The following is a 16,822-nucleotide window of genomic DNA, read 5'->3' on the forward strand; positions in this document are numbered from 1 at the left end:
ATATATTTACTATATTTATAAATATATTTACTGATCTAACTATATTGACTTAATTATCCTAGGGAAGGAAAAAAAGTGTCCAACTGGGAAATTATATTGGAAATATAATTACTAAGGCTCTTAAACAAGTCATCACAAAATAAACTGGTTTGTGAATTTAGCTCATAGTAGCTATTCTACAGTAACAGCATGTGTGCATTTTTTTCTGTGCACACTTTTTCTCTTGCTAATTATAGAATCCCTACTCCCTTTTCACTTTAAAGTTAGCTATCTCATATTTAACACAAAATGAGACTGTGCCCAAAGTCAGTTACTGTTGAACTCCGAGTCCACACCCTAAGTCTATGTGAGCTGTTGCTTTTCACCACCCTGACACCAGTACTACTGTCCAGCAAATTTCTCCAAAAGATCGTTCTTACGAAGCACAAAAATTAGGGAGGGAGGCATCTGTTTTAAAGCTAGTTGGAAGGGATCTTGTCACAGATACCAGGCATCCAAATACCCTAACTGGGAGAATTAACTAGCTTTCAACACATGGGCACTGTTGATTTCTAGTGAGCTACGAAACCAGTTTGCAAATTGGCTATATTACTAAACTAATAACATTTGCCCTGGATGTATCCATATCCATCTGCAGTGTAATTTCTCTTACGTAAACATATACCATCCAGTGTAATAGTAGCTAATTTAGGCATCAATAACAATACAGCTATAGCAATACAAAGCCTTAATTTATTCAGTTTCCTCTACAGCTTTTTGAGTTCAAATTACAGTTGAGGTTGCTACAGTTAATCCCAACTAGTACTTCAGTTCTGTGCTTAAAACCTGTAAAACTTACGGTCATGTATTTCGTGCAATGTAGACATACCTGGAGCTATTGAAATGCAAGCATTTATAGTATCTAGCATGAATTCCTGTAATTCAACTAATAACTGTCCTTTGAGGAAATACTTACTTCTCTTCAACATTGTCTTTTATATGTTTACTGTCAGGGTTGCCATCTGTGGGAGCTACCATTGTATTGCTACTAGAAGTGGTACCTGTGAATCATGGACAAAGAAAAAGATTGGTCAATAAAAAAGAAAAGCAGTCTTAAGCACTACACAATTACTTTTATTTACTTGTCCACGCCAAGAGCCCTACACAGGTTTACACTACAGCAACTGGCACAAATACAAACTGAGCCATAGGAATTACTTTCACATGCAAGAAAAAATAGTTGTTTAAGACTAAAAGATTCTAAGCTGCTACCATAATTTTACTATCTGGAAAAAAATCAAAAGAATCCATTCCAGGCATCTCTGAGTCGTCAATGTAAATCAAGTACAAAGTCTTTGAAGCAGAATCTAGAGACCTATTTCTTTCTTTCCTGTATGCTGTACCTCATAGTAATCTGCAAAATGTAGTTGCACTTTAGCATGTAGATACTTCAAACCACAAACAGATTAGGGATCAAAACCTAACAGCCTGCAGTGAAGGTTGTATCCGTTTCTTAAGAAAAACTTGCAAGCATCACACTGAATAGATGACCACAATTGGAAATTATTTTGCACCCTCCCCACAGATTTTGCTACTCTCAATTGCACTTAAGTGCAAGAGTCCCATAATTTCATATTTTTTAAACACTTTCATGAACAAATGCCAATGCATCCACCTTGTGATCCAGATAATCCCTATGTGATAGATCCAGGCTGCTTCATAACATTGACAGCTTTGCAGCACAAAAGCTAAAGTCGTTGCTTAGATACCCTCCTTTCCATGTCATTTGTGGCTCACTTTCAAAGATGTTTCACCAAAACCAAACAGCTTTTCCACACATTTCTCAGCACGTTCTTGCATTGAAGCATGAGGTAGACACTTTTTGTATTTTCAATGGGGCTTTTTTTGATGATTGATCTATTGGTAATTGTTAATTATTTCCAAACAAATTCTCCTAAGTAAGCATACTTAAATCCTCTTGAACAAATTCCCACGGACGCAGCTTGTGTCTATAACAGAACTTAAAATATAACAACTTACATAGATTTAACATTATATAAATTTTCCCAGTTGTTTGACTGAATTGACATAAAAGTGATATAGTGGGGGTAAACAGTGCAAGATCTGAACACAGACAAAGCCTAACACATATATTAATACAAACCTATTCCTTGTGAGCCTATCAGATGTTCTTTAATAAGAACATTGGGTACATCAAAACCTGCAGATCTTGTAAAACAGACTTTGTACCTTAACCTGTTTTTAGAAACAGAACATCATACTCCTATTGAATATTTACAGATATTATAACTGATTGATAATAGCATATTTATCATCATCAATAATAAAAATTTAAGTTAATCAATTCTCACCTGAAGTGACAGAGGGGATTTTGTAACTGGAAGTAATGCGGTAATATGGTGGATTATCCATATGGGTGACTCCTGAACTGACAGGATCTGTAAGCTGAAGTTCACTCACCAGCTCTTCTAGTAGTTGCATTGTTTTATCTCTACCCAAATAAACAATAACTTTCTTTACCTGCCATAAAAATAAAGTATACGCATATAAAATAGGATATACATAAATAAAATTCTTATTGCAGTGACTTGATTAAAAAAAAGGAAAAAAGATTTGAATACTACAACCTGTTAGAATAAATATCTAGCTGCACTGCAAGTGAGGATACATAAAACTTACTCTAGTTCTAAAAGCAAACAAAATTGCTTTCACAGCTGTCAATAGCAGCAAGCATCAGAAATCTATCAAAAAAGCAAGAAAGGATTCTGAGTTCAATGACAGTTATTTAAGAAGCAATTCGACTCCTGCACTTGGGTCACAACAACCCCATGGAACACTACAGGTTTGGGGACGAGTGACTGGAAAGCTGTCTGGCAGAAAAGGAGACCTGGGGGTGTTGGTCGGCAGCCAGCTGAACATGAGCCGCCAGTGTGCCCAGGTGGCTAAGAAGGCCAACAGCATCCTGGCCTGTATCAGGAACAGCACAGCCAGCAGGACCAGGGCAGTGATTGTTCCCCTGTACTCAGCACTGGTGAGGCTGCACCTCGAGTGCTGTGTTCAGTTTTGGGTTCTTCACTACAAGAAAGACCTTGAGGTGCTGGAGCGAGTCCAGAGAAGGGCAACGAAGGTGGGGAAGGGTCTGGAGCACAAGTCTGATGGGGAGTGGCTGAAGGAGCTGGGGTTGTTTAGCCTGGAGAAAAGGAGGCTGAGGGGAGACCTCATCGCTCTCTACAACGACCTGAAAGGAGGTTGTAGCCAGGTGGGGGTTGGTCTCTTCTCTAAGTAACCAGTGATAGGATGAGAGGAAATGGCCTCAAGATGCGCCAGGGGAGGTTTAGATTGGATATTAGGAAGAATTTCTGCACCGAAAGGGTTGTCAAGCATTGGAACAGGCTGCCCAGGGAAGTGGTAGAGTCACCATCCCTGGAGGCATTTAAAACACATATAAATGTGATGCTTAGGGACATGGTTTTGTGGTGGACTTTGCAGTGCTAGGTTAATGGCTGGACTGGATGATATTAAGGGTCTTTTCCAGTCTAAACGATTCTATGATTCTATAAAAGATTTTCTTACAAAGGTTTTTGTAACATCTGAGATCAACATTGGAGAGAATGTATTCTCATATTGCTTTTTGATAGTTCACAGTTGTGTTCTACACTATTTCTTTTCCAGCAGGTATCATTTTTTCTCATGCTATTCTGCAGTGCTCTCACATATGCTTTGACAAAAAATAAAATTGGTTTTGAGGGGGCTTGGGGTGTTTGTTTTTTTTTTTTTTTGTTTTAATAATTGGTCATGTGACAATAATCACACTGTCCCTACATTGCACGACAGGTGCTTTATTTTACTATATGATCTGTCTGCTTTTTAGGACTATCCTAAATTATAGCATGGGAAAAAACCATTTAATTCCCAAAATGCTTGAGGTCTTTATATACTCTGATAATAATAAACACCTAACTATGGCAATATTTTATTAAGCATACAGAAATTAAGGATTCTCCACTACATCTTACTTCAGCAAAATAATCCTGGTCACTGTTAAGCAGCAGCAGATGGCTGCTAGTCAGTGATTACTCTAGACATCAGTAAGTTCATATTTTTTCTTCTGGCATTTTCTTGAGTTAGTACTGCTTAATGATTTATTTCCATCCTTTTGAGAGAACTCAAATATGAACAGTAAGCAAGTGATCCAGGGCATTTGAGTTGTGGAATTACTTTGTCACTTTGTTCAAACTATACATGCAAAAATTTTTGGCTGCAAGTTTAAGCTAGATTTCCTGATTCGCAATGAAAATGACTGCCAATCAATGAAGAACTTAAGCTGTCCTTGGTAAGACCTTAATAATATTATAGGTCCTGATTGTTTACTTCATACCTACTTTTTTGGACTATTAGCAAAGCCTATAATAATTGTCTAATGAAAATATTATTTATGGAACTATCTTAATTCTTCCTAATGAACAGAGATCAACTGCTGCAGTAGATTTGCATCTTATGATGGAAAGGAGTTGTTTAGTGTATACTTCTAATAAAATTAATCTAAGATTAGCAATCAAATCCTTAAGTTTCCTTTTTATTTCAAAAGAACAAAAAAAAATGCTAAGACAGCTGTAGATATTTTAGTAAGTCTTTTCCATTTTGTTATTATTTACTCACTAAGTAAGGCCTACGGTCCACCTAGTATACCCTGAACTTTGACAGCTCATAACTGATAAGACGGCTGGTGGACTATTTCAGACTTACTACTCTGAGTAAATTGCAGTAGTCAGTAGGTTGTCTTGAAGCCTCAGTTACCTTTAAGGTGCAGTATCCTTCCTGATTTACTTCCCTTCTCATTCCACGAATGCCAGGTTTAACTCAAACTGATATTGAAATTTTGACACAGATATCCAAAGTAACTCAAACAGAAGAACTTAATTTGATTTGTTCATAGTATTTAGTGGTCATAAATACGGGGCTGGAGATTTTGATACTAGAAATCCTACCTCACATTTTTTTTGGTTTAGTCATCTTTGCTACTAGACACACAAGTAATTTTTAAAGTATCAATAGCACTAAGGAGAGACATATCACATACTCACATAAGGCAAAAGGCTGGGTTCACTGTTCACTCCACAGATACTGATCAAGAAGTGCAGAATTATTTTCAGATTCTTTGGCCAGCTGTCTGCCAAAGTAGTCCAGACATTTTCTATCTCTGACCAAGCTACTTCATCACCATACTAGAAAACAAAATAAATATGTCTCCTGAAAATTCCAGTAGAAAACATTGTATTTGAAAGTGATCTACATTCAGCAAGTGGGACAGGCTCTAGAAAAAGGAAACATAAATCCTGTAAGAAGCTGTTGCCTTTTTAACATTGCAGAATGAAGCTTCCACATGTATTTATTTTTATAATCACATTCTGGAAATAACTATTTTCTTTTATAGCTATAAATATAAAAAAATGCATCTAACCACATTTATACATATTAGGTATTTTTATTTATATAATGCATATACTTTTATACATTATATAAGTATAAAAATATTTATTTATATGTGGATTTATTTCTATTTTCATGTATTTATTTACTTATAAATAAAAAAAAGCTATCTAAATTTAGCAGAGGCACATTCTCCCAGGTGCTGACAATCCTGAATAAAATTCCATGGACCACAGGCTGTCAAGAGTTTTTAATTTGTAGCTTAAAACATGATCTCTCATTAGTAGGATTCAAAGATATCAAGAACTGGCAGGAGCACTGCATGTGACCAATACTTTTTCTCTCTTGGAAGTAGCTATCACAGGAAGGAGGAGGGTCTATGAGCCTCTAGCAACAAGATCAGTTCCAAAACTCCACTTTGCGATCACAGGTGTACAGGCAATTTGGTATTATCTATCCACCTAAACATCTATATTGCAAAACAACAGTTACATACTGTTACTATATATAACAATTACTATAACATTTATATTATGTCTTACATATCTCTCGTAATACCTCAAAACTATACGGTACAGTTTGGGTATACACAAGCAACTCAACAAATATGAACAATAACTCTTGAAAGTTTGGCAACACAGTATCTCTGAACAGTATTTTCTTGCACCCTAAACACAACAATCCACTGGAACAAGACGGAGTGCTTAAGCAATTAGTTTTACCTTTGCAGTCATATACATCAGATTGTTCAGAACCATAGCTGTAGCCTGTGGTGATCCCCAGCCTTCTCCTCGTAGCCATCGTCTACTGTTCACCATTATTTCTCTGTCTTTCAAAGAATCTTCTTCATCTTCATCTTGCCGACGAATGGTTGGCAAAGGTTTCAAGTCTACCAACTCAATATTGTTCATCCATGGCAGCAGATAATGCAGCATCACTTGTCTCCCAGCTGGGTGAGCTGTTTGGATTCTCTGACTTACTTCTGTAATTTAAAAATTAGGTACTTATGTGAATTGCAAATCAATAATGAGACTTGTTTTGGTAGTAACAACTACCATTGAGCCCAGTAGACCATACTGATATAAAGCAATGCAGACACAGACGTAATTTTTTTGTTTAGCTGACTAGCACCATTTCATAATGACAAAGTCTGCAGTCTTCAGTAGAGCTAATTGAAGACATTGCTGACAAACAGTATGTTGAAGAAACCATATTAGTATATGCATACATATATATTTCTCTAATTGGAGGAGGGAACTGAAGACCTAGAGCATCTAAAAATGTATCAATTTTGGAAAAAAGCACTTAAAATTTTTTGATCCTCATATTAGTCCTAGTAGTTTTTTTAATTGATGTGAGATGTTACTATTCTGCAATTGTTTAAAAATGCTATGGAATAACATTTTTAAGAAATCCATAGTAAATAAGAAAACACTAGAAAGAACAATAGAAGAGTAATTTTAAAAAACTGTTGCAAATTATTTCTCTAACGTGATTTTTCATGGCTATTACAAACTCAGTAAAAGTATCTTTGATTCATGTTGTTTCCTCTTGAATATATTTCAAATACAAGTAAACAAAAATTGTCACTCTAAATTTCATTTTCTCCATTCATTATGATGATGTTGTCTTGCTGTCCTGATTTTAGTGAATTGCATATAAATTAATTACTGAAAAATAAGAATTACAGATTTTGTACAATGTTTTTGACTCAATGAAGTTTTCTGTTTTGTTTTAAAACCATACCTGAGAAGATAGCAAGTGTTAGTTCAGGATAAGTCCTTGCTAATTCTTCTGACAGCTGATAATATGACACAGAATACAGATGTGGTAAAGGAGAAGGCTGACCCAAAACCCCATCCGTCCGCTGAACTTCCAGTTTGTGAGCATAACGGAACATCTTTGGTTCCAAGATCTATAACAGTAATGTTCAGAATTTGAAGATAAGTACAGAGCTACAATGGAAATCTTTATATAAAATCATCTTTTAAATTCATGTATCTACTCTCATTTAATATTTCCTATCCATGCAGATCTCCATACATCTACAGTATTCACCAACACTGGTAATTTCATAGAACACTAGCTAAGACTGTCCACTTCACGAGTTTACAGCAATAAATTTTAGAAATCTGCTTTCACAAAATACCATATTAAATATGAAATTATCTATAACAAAATGTGAAATACTATTGAACACCTCTATTTCCCAACAATATCAATTTCTGCTTATCTATGAGACATGGATAGGAGCAATGTAATTCTGAGTGGCAGAGATGCAGCAGGAGGCTAAAGCAGTTTGATAATCTAGAATTCAGTTTTGGTTGATCTTAAGCAGTGATATTCACTTGAAAGATGGGGCTGAAAGGGAGGGCGGCGTGAGTGCTGACATATCAACAGGGGTGTGACTTCAGTGTGGACTTCACTGCTGAATTTTGATGACAACAAAAACCTTTGAAAAAACCTCCAAGACTTGTGGTCTAAGCCACAAGCAGTACAGCTTTATTTATTTATTTTTAAACACTAATGCTGCCTGTAAGATCAGGCTTACCCCTAAATGACCTTGGAAAGGAATATACAGAAGTAAATTCAATGGCTAACAAGATTTTCACTATCACGTCTCCACACAGACAGACGAAAATCTCTTTGGTATTAATACAAAAATCGGAAAACTTGCTGCTACCCCAGCAGAGTAAAGGGACAGGAAGCAATATGCTTCTCTCTGAGGTGCTTTTGGAGAAACGGAGCTATGTACCACACTGTTTCAGGGCTAAACCACAAGAATCTTCATTTAGGTTTTGTCTCTTGAAAAAAGCAGATATTATACAAGTCTTGAGTGCTCAGTTCATGGAAAGAGACATACTTCCACTGAAGTCTATTTGTGCCAGGTAAGGATCTGGTCTAACTATGTACTAAAATAAAGAGGAAAAAAAAAGTATACATACATTGTATTTCATTGCTGAAGGGACAACCAAATAATACAGATTTTTTTTTTTAATGCACAGGACAATTCTTTTAAAAAAATTAATCAAAATTAGCTTACAAACCTGCAATAGTTGCATAGCAACCTCATAGATAGCCCTAGTAGAATCAGCTGCTTTAAATAGTATTAGATTCAGGAGGGTCACTGTATCACACTGGTAATCCCTAGGGAAAAATTGCAAGTGTGAAATAAGTAAAATTACATTGGCTTCTTAAAATTTGAATTTAAGTTTAATTTACAGGGGACATGATATGGGATAATATTACATTTTGAAAAGCTTCTCTAGTAACACACACACACACAAACAAGGGTGATCTTTTCTCTTTGGGGGAGGAAAAAACCCAGTTCTACATGAAAGCACACTTTGAAAATGAAAGCTTAAAGTTTTGAAAAATGCTGTAGTACCTGTTTTGGAACACACTGGCTATGGCTTTAAAGCAGCCAGCTGCTACCCGCTTGGAACCTGTGTAACACCGGTCTACAGCCCAGTACATGAGGTTACTCTGGTCAGGGTTGAGTTCCAAGAGCAGCATGACTGCCTCACAGCCTAGCTGGTGAACCTGTATTCCAGAAAAGAACCAATATATATTTATAAATATAGAAAAAAAAAAAACTTACAAAAATGGCACAAAATAAGGAAATAGATATTTAATTTAAAAAACCAAAGAAACAAAACCAAACTGCAATACACAAAACTCATTCCATCTAAAAACAAGACCACAGCTTAAAATAACAACAGGTTAATTCTATCAAACTGAGTAATGTCCAACTTGCACACATAGTCATAAATTATTGAAACAAATAACTAGATAGGCTCTAGTGACTTTTTTTTTCCTCCCTCAGTTCCAAGGCTACCTTGAGCTATTTACCATTTTCACTTGTCTTACAACAAACTAAACACTGACCTGAGAGCATCACATACAGGAAAGCACTTAAACATACGCAGGAATTCCAACAGGATACAAGGGATAGATCTATGTGGAGACTTGCACGTTCTCTTGAATTGAAGTAGCCCACTGGAGCTGTATTTTTATGTAGTCACAGTATTAGTGCAATGGAGGCCCTAACTTTTATATCTAAACCTTGACTTACTGCTTAGATGTAAAGCTTCGTCTTTGTAACTCTGCAGAACCCCCAATGGACTCTACAGTCTCACAAGAGTTCATGTTCAAAATCTCGTCTCCTTTAAATTTCTGAAAGATCTGCTTATTATTACAACTTAACTTAGCTGGTTAGTTTATAAACAATACACAATGTTTCACCCCTCACCGTTTCCTCTTTCATTCTGTGTTATCTGTTCTTAGACTGTGACTAGGAACTGCCTTCCTCAACATGGTGAATACACATATTACACATATTAGGGACAGTGCAGAAATATGCACTACTAAAACAGCTTTGAGCTTAAGCCACTCTTAAGTATTTAGGCCAATCCAACCCCAAAATTCATTAAAGCATACGTTGAAGGCACTGATAGTTGCAAACCAACGTTGTCATTGCCCGTATTACCTTTTTATCTTGTGAATCCAAAATATTATCCAGCCATTTGTATAAATAGCCATCAGATGAGAGCCCAACGTTATCTGCAACAGGGCCACAACACAGTACAGCAGACATAGCCTTTAGAAAGTAAGTGAAAAACACCATATTTTAATAACTCGGATACAGGAAGTGCTTTTAGCCAGTCCATTAAAATATCAGAAAGCTAACTTCTGCTCAGTCAAGGGAGGAAGACGAAGGCTAATAAACAACTGTTTAACATCTTATTCAAGAAATTATCAAATCACACTTTTCTCAACTCCCAAATACAAGGAACCACCAATACTGAAATTCTGACATATGTAAGTGTTAATATGTCAGTTTGATTGTTAACATATTTACATGAAAGCCTTTGTCCTTAACAACTAAAGACTAAAGTCATGGGAAGCGAATATTTAGCAGTAATTTTAAGACATTCCTATAGCAAGTGTGATAGTTTACAGTATGGAAAAAGCTGAACTATCATAAACAGATATGTAGGCAGAAGAGAAAAAGAGCTAAGTCATGAAAGGCAACAAGAATGTGAAAAGCACATCCAAAAAGCCCAAATGTTAAATTTGCATTACAAAAGTCAACATAACAAATCTATTTCCAAAATTCAAAAAGTGCTGAAATACCTTTAATGCACAGTATTGGTGTCTGTTTATTCGCATGTTCCTATCACTGTATCTGTCCAGGGGAGTAAACATGATACTAAAAGGACCTGCCCAATGACTGAACAACATAAACAGACTGTGGCGTAGACTCTGCTGTGGAAAGACACTTCTTCTCTGGTGTACTGTAAGAAAAGCACACAGTTAGACACTCTCCTCTTGTCATTCTTTAAAATAAAGTATGTAAAACATAAAATCAGACACAAATAATTAATATAAACGGAAACATGAATGTAAACACACATTATTTCAACATCTTAAGAGCTGGATGTAGATTTACTATTGTCCTATTTGATGCCACTAGTGTACAAGAATAAGCTATTTATTAGTCTAGAGAATTTAAATGCACTGCCAACCAACAAAACTTTTGCTAAACCAGAAAATTACTTCTATGCTTCCAAATGGTACCAAAAATCCCTCTTGTAGAAACTCATGCTGCTAAAGTTATATTCAAAACCAACGGCATAAATTATTTTTATGGAAGTACTCTGAAACTTCAGAGAAAAAAAATGGATTTTTGTTTAGTTTTTGTTTCTGTGGTTTTGTTTTTGTTTTTTTTTAAATGCACTGCATATTAAATACAGTCATCAGAAGTTATTAAAGCGTTTTTACATACCTGGAACATTTTGAATGATATTTGCCACTAAGGCACTAAAATGGCATCGGATATCTTTCAACGTATCGGAATCCTTTTCATTTTCTGCTTCCAGGAGTTGTCTTGTTAGATCGACATACTCAAGTAAAGTGTTGTTGAGGGAATGTGTTTCATTATCAAGGCCACCACTTGCACTTAAAAATAAAAAAAAATTAAAAAAAATAGTATGATAAATACATACAGTGATTTTTAAAAACAATCCTTATTTTTTTGTCTTTAAAAAAAACCCTACAACCTCATCACTGCAAATATTTAATTCAAAGTCATTTCTTCATCCAGCTTCTATTTCAGTGTTAAACAAAAAGCTCCAGTGAAAGCAAACTAATAATTAAGCCTCACTCTCAGAAGTCACTTATCCTTCCACAGAATTGGTTCTTACACTGGGGATGATCGTTAAAAATAATAATAAAAAACCCCAAACAACTAACCCCTTCCCTCCCACCCCCCCCAACCCACGCTATTTGTAAATCAGAAAAAATAATTACTACTACTTGACTATAGACATTCATACTACATACTGATTTTTGGGAGTCAGCCAAGATGTTCAGTACTTCATGACATGGTATTGACTACTAGCAGATGAAAGCAATTTATTCACTTCATATATTCATTTCCCATCTTCACAGCTTTAGCATCTGACCATAGACATCTGTACTAAACTAAATAAGGAGATTAAAGACTGCATGTGATTCAAACATGCCCTCCTTTGAAAAACAATTGTTAGAAGGGTGATTCCTTTCCTCTCAGCTCCCTCCACCATCTTTCCACATTTGTACTGAAGACCACTAAAAAGCATGCCTTGCACACCAAAGGCAAGATCAGGACATTTATGGTAGCCCTTAATTGCTTGCTGGCTTCCACCTCAGAGTCACGCTGGCCTCAGAGAGAAAAGTCGACAAAGTTCCAGGGTGCAGATGGTGTTAGGAGATATTTTACATACACTAATTAAACACCAGTGAGTACCTTAAAAGATAAGAAGGGAAGGTAGGATTTTAACAGGTACAGCCTGAAAAATCAGCATGTCAAAAGGAAAGAAGGCGTTTTAGCAATGCTTCTGAGGTAACTTTCTGAAATATATTCTAGTAGCTTGCTTAAAGATTGAGAATTTCACACTGATTATACTGCTAAGGTTGACAAATAAATGTTTAACATCTCATTGTCTAACCGAATGGGAGGAGCTAGCCTAAAAATCTCCTAGCCTACTTGCTCTTATACAATTCCACCTGCGTAGAAAAAAAAATTTCTAAGAGACTTGTAAAACATACGCCAGAATTTTAAGTCTTCTTTCAAAGTGTCCCTAAACAAGTAGGGTAAACTGAAGAAAAAAAAACCAACCCAGTTAACATTCTGTCATCCTCAGAAAGAAAAAGGTGTTAATATGAATGAACAGTAGCCTTCTCTGCATAGGCCACACTGACTAGCATCAGGATTCCAGGTGAGGAAGAATTCCAGACTGATTATAGAATAACTGTAACTTGGGTTTTCTGATTTGTGTAACTTCTGCGATGTTTGAGCCCACACAGACAAGAAGGAACATGACACACTGCCTGTTCAAAGCAACGTCCTGTGGAATAGTAGCATTTTATTTAAAACACAGATCACAGTGACAAAGAGCACGGGAGAGGGAGGGATTAACCAGCAAAATTCCAAGTTTTATAAAACCATGTCTATTTATTTAGTGGTATAGTAAAACTCAAGGAGGAATTTTGCATGCTTGTTATACTGGATCATAAGCATACTAGTGACTTAATTCAGAAGCATAAAAAAAAAAGTCTTATCAGTGCTGCCCCTACCTGTGACTAATGACACCAGCATCTGCCAACAGTTCAAATATTCGTACTAGTTGTACTCGTAAAATATCTCGACGCCTGCGCCGTTTCATGTTCTGTTCAACAGAGGAAACACAAAATTAAATGAAGCAGAGGAAAAACTAAGGATAAAACCAGCATGGCATATAAACGCGTTATTGTATTTGTACTATAACTGGCACCAATTATCAGGGGTGCTGACCTTTTAAGATGAGTCACCAAAATTGCTAGCAATTTTAATAAACCGGACGATGAACAAAATTTTTCCCTGTTGCAACTCCAAGATACACTATGCTTGCTATTACATGTATTATCAAAATAATGTTTTTTACAACTCTCCTGTCGCAAAGTACAACATATAAAACTATGAAGTACAAATGCCAATTTTTCTACATATTTCAAGGAGGTGATTCTACATATTTCATGGGAGGTGATTCTGCCCCTCTACTCTGCTCTGGTGAGAACCCCCCCCGGCAGTACTGCCTTCAGCTCTGGGGTCCTCAGCACAAGAAGGACATGGACCTGTTGGATTGAGGCCAGAGGAGGCCACAAAAATGATCCGAGGGCTGGAGCACTTCTCCTGTGAGAACAGGCTGAAAGAGTTGGGGTTGTTCAGCCTGGAGAAGAGAAGGCTCCGGGGAGACCTTAGAGCAGCCTTCCAGTACCTAAAGGGGCTTACAAGAAAGCGGGCCAGGGACTTGTTACAAGGGCATGTAGTGATAAGACAAGAGAAAACAGCTTTAAACTAAAGGAAGGTAGATTCAGACTGGATATAAGAAAGAAATTTTTCACCATGAGGGTGGTGAAATACTGGAACAGGTTGCATAGAGAGGTGGTAGACGCCCCATCCCTGGAAACATTCAAGGTCAGCCTGGACGGCACTCTGAGCAACCTGGTCTGGTCGAAGCTGTTCCTGCTCATTGCAGGGAGGTTGGACTAGGTGACTCTTAAAGGTCCCTTCCAACCCAAAGCACTCTATGATTTGCATGCAAGACTGACAAAACACACTTATAGCCCAGTAACATCCCCAAACAGAAGTGATATTCCTTCTATCATCTGTATTTAATTACATATTTATTACTCATAAGAATATGACAGTTACCACAAAAAAATACTGAGTAACCATCTCTGAGCTTGTGTTTGCAGAGATTATTATTTCTATGAATACCTACTGAGGCTTCTAAACTTTGCTGTAAAACATGCTCTACATCAGAAAATTTTTAGTCACAGCAGTCAGTCAGGTGAGCTTACAGCCTTTTTCATTTACAAAAAAGGAAAAAAACAAAAACCAGTGAAGTTGGTAGATAGTAGAACTCAATTCTATGTCTTAGGTACTACTAATTGTGGGCATGTTACTGATGATATAACAAAGTAACAACAGTGTAAAACTATGTTAAGGTAAAAGGAATTAAAAGAATGCAGAAAAGGTTATAGTATTTTTTTCATCATTTGAAACAAAACCTCTTTGATACAGGAATAATACAGAGCTCAAAACAAACACAAAGCTCTTCTAATGTAAACACCTTACAATCATTTAAAAAAGCAACATCCCACCTTTTTATCTGGTATACTGACAATTTTTAGATGCAGAAACTAAAGAACATAACTAACATTTCTTTACTACCTTTTATGAGAAGATAGTTAAAAACGTGTACTGAATATAGTGGAAAATATCTAATTACCTCTGGCCTTCTTTCAAGTGCTTCCTTAATTATAGGATGTAATTCTTCTATTAGTTCCCTGTATCAAAATAAAAGAATTAAAAGGATAAAAAGAACCATTAAATTAACAGCTCAACTGCAAGATGTTTCACAGCAACAAGTGTTACAGTATAAGTTAACATATCCTCAGGTTTTCCTTCTTCACCTGTAGCTTTCTGAAATAAATCAGCATTTAAGAGATGTTTCCTAGAGACTTATTTTCCAATTTAAAGACAGACGGTTGTCTCAATAATTACCACTAAATTTGCATTCACCAAGTATTATGGCATATTTCTATCACAGATGATTTTAATTTATTTTTACATTCAGGGTTTAACAAAGCCTTATGGTGTAAATAGATACTATCAGGAAAAAAAAAAGAAAAAAAAAACAAACAAACGTCAGCTTGTCATACAATGCTCTTTCAGTTGCCATGTTGTATTTAGTTGTTAATAAAGATTGTTTCTTTAAGGTCAATAACGCTTTGCTGACAGAAGTCAGAATAATCTCTCTGAAAAATTGAAAAGCAAAATGTTTTGACACCGTGGTTACATTCCCTATCTGTTGTGAAGCTCCACAGTCTTCATTACTCCTCAGTTCCTTCTGTCAAACTAAGACTCTCCTACGACTCCAAAAAGGGGGCAGGGAAGGAAGGAGATCAGTAGTATGGAGCTATGCAGACAAAATGCTACAGTAAAAACATATCCGTTTTACTTTAATACTTGTTAACACAGTAACTACCACCTCCACTTCAGGTTTGTTGGAGTGTGACACATTCTTCTACCTCCTCTGCTACTGTAGTTCAGACATAATCAAAAGCATAAACCACTTCAAGTTTTCATGGTGAATGACTGACTCCTCTGCTACATCATTCAAAGGTTCTCCTTCAGAGAATGGGTCCAGGTGATCAGAAAGCTACAGAAACTTTTACAGTGTGCTCAATTAGGAGAGACTTAAGCATGGTTAGGGATTGTTTCATGCTTTTTTTCAAACACAGAAAAGATTCTGGAAGTAGCTTTTTTTGTGCTAAAACATAGTAAAGGGGCAGCTTCCAGTGGAGACCAAGAGACACCTAGACAAGTTCATGTAATCAGTAACAAAACAAAAGAGAAAAAGAATATTCTAGCAAGTTTAAGTGGATTGCATATACATATCACCTATAACGAAAAAAGTTCTCGAGTAAAACACACCAAGTGGGGAAGAACAGTGCTTAAAAAAATGAAACCAACACAAGAAACCACTGTATAGTTGCAACGGTGGAGAGTGGGCTACGGCTAGCATCTGGTGTGAGTACGCATACTGGACAGAGGAAAAAAGCTGGTCATCAGAAACAAAACATAAAAATTCAGAATAAAAAAATCAGAAGACTGATGAGAATCAGATTTTTTTTAAAAAAAAAGTTTGCTGAATGAATTGTTTCTAATTTAGAAAACAAGGCTTTCTGGTGAAATCCTTTCTGAGAGCATTTTCTAGACTTGCAGAGCACAACTATGATTTAAACTGGCCAGCAGATCTTCAGGGTCATGGGATAAAGTCTTGCTTTACTCCTGGTATGACAGTAAACTCAGATATGATATAAAATTAGAAGATTATCAAAGGAGTAAAACAGAATACTATAACCGACAACTCGACATTATGGTTTCAAATACATCTTTGGCTACTCATTTGCCATAATATGGGACACAAGTGATTGGAGAGAAGCAGCATCTCATTCAAAACTAAGAGCTTTAGTGATCTCTGGTTTCTTTTGCAGAAGCAGAGTTGGTTGCTATAGCATGGTATAACTTCATAACTCTCCATTATAAGAGGTTGGCTGCTGTCAGAGAACATCTGGATGCCAAGCACTGGTGTTCCCAGGAAGTGTTCTTCCCCTCAGATGCTCTCCCTCTTCATCCATCCTCCACAGAGTTGTCAGTTGAGGACAGTGGCATAGAGATGCATTTTAAAACTCATGGCTTCCTGGCATAGAGTTGCCTTTTCACTTCAGTGGATTCGTAACACACATCAACAGTATAGTACATTAGGATCTGAAGAAAAGTAAATTTCAGTTGAAGGCA

At 36.3% G+C, this 16,822-nt stretch overlaps 1 protein-coding gene across 1 annotated transcript in view; it reads right to left on the reverse strand.

Moving 5' to 3' along the window:
* Nucleotides 1-955: 955 nt before the first annotated feature.
* Nucleotides 956-16,822, reverse strand: part of LOC104165850 (protein furry homolog-like) — a gene marked incomplete at both ends in the record, with an annotated part of 47,818 nt that continues 31,951 nt past the window's right edge. The window contains 12 exons of the mRNA XM_009705605.1: nucleotides 956-1,040; nucleotides 2,352-2,520; nucleotides 5,085-5,225; nucleotides 6,153-6,412; nucleotides 7,177-7,345; nucleotides 8,478-8,577; nucleotides 8,819-8,973; nucleotides 9,920-10,030; nucleotides 10,567-10,727; nucleotides 11,219-11,391; nucleotides 13,051-13,142; nucleotides 14,748-14,805. Coding sequence (XP_009703907.1) covers nucleotides 956-1,040; nucleotides 2,352-2,520; nucleotides 5,085-5,225; nucleotides 6,153-6,412; nucleotides 7,177-7,345; nucleotides 8,478-8,577; nucleotides 8,819-8,973; nucleotides 9,920-10,030; nucleotides 10,567-10,727; nucleotides 11,219-11,391; nucleotides 13,051-13,142; nucleotides 14,748-14,805 — 1,674 coding nt within the window. The remainder of the gene's footprint in view (nucleotides 1,041-2,351; nucleotides 2,521-5,084; nucleotides 5,226-6,152; nucleotides 6,413-7,176; nucleotides 7,346-8,477; nucleotides 8,578-8,818; nucleotides 8,974-9,919; nucleotides 10,031-10,566; nucleotides 10,728-11,218; nucleotides 11,392-13,050; nucleotides 13,143-14,747; nucleotides 14,806-16,822) is intronic.

The sequence above is a fragment of the Cariama cristata genome, unplaced genomic scaffold (genome assembly GCF_000690535.1).
Source record: "Cariama cristata isolate BGI_N322 unplaced genomic scaffold, ASM69053v1 scaffold8548, whole genome shotgun sequence".
NCBI classification, from domain to species: Eukaryota; Metazoa; Chordata; class Aves; order Cariamiformes; family Cariamidae; genus Cariama; species Cariama cristata.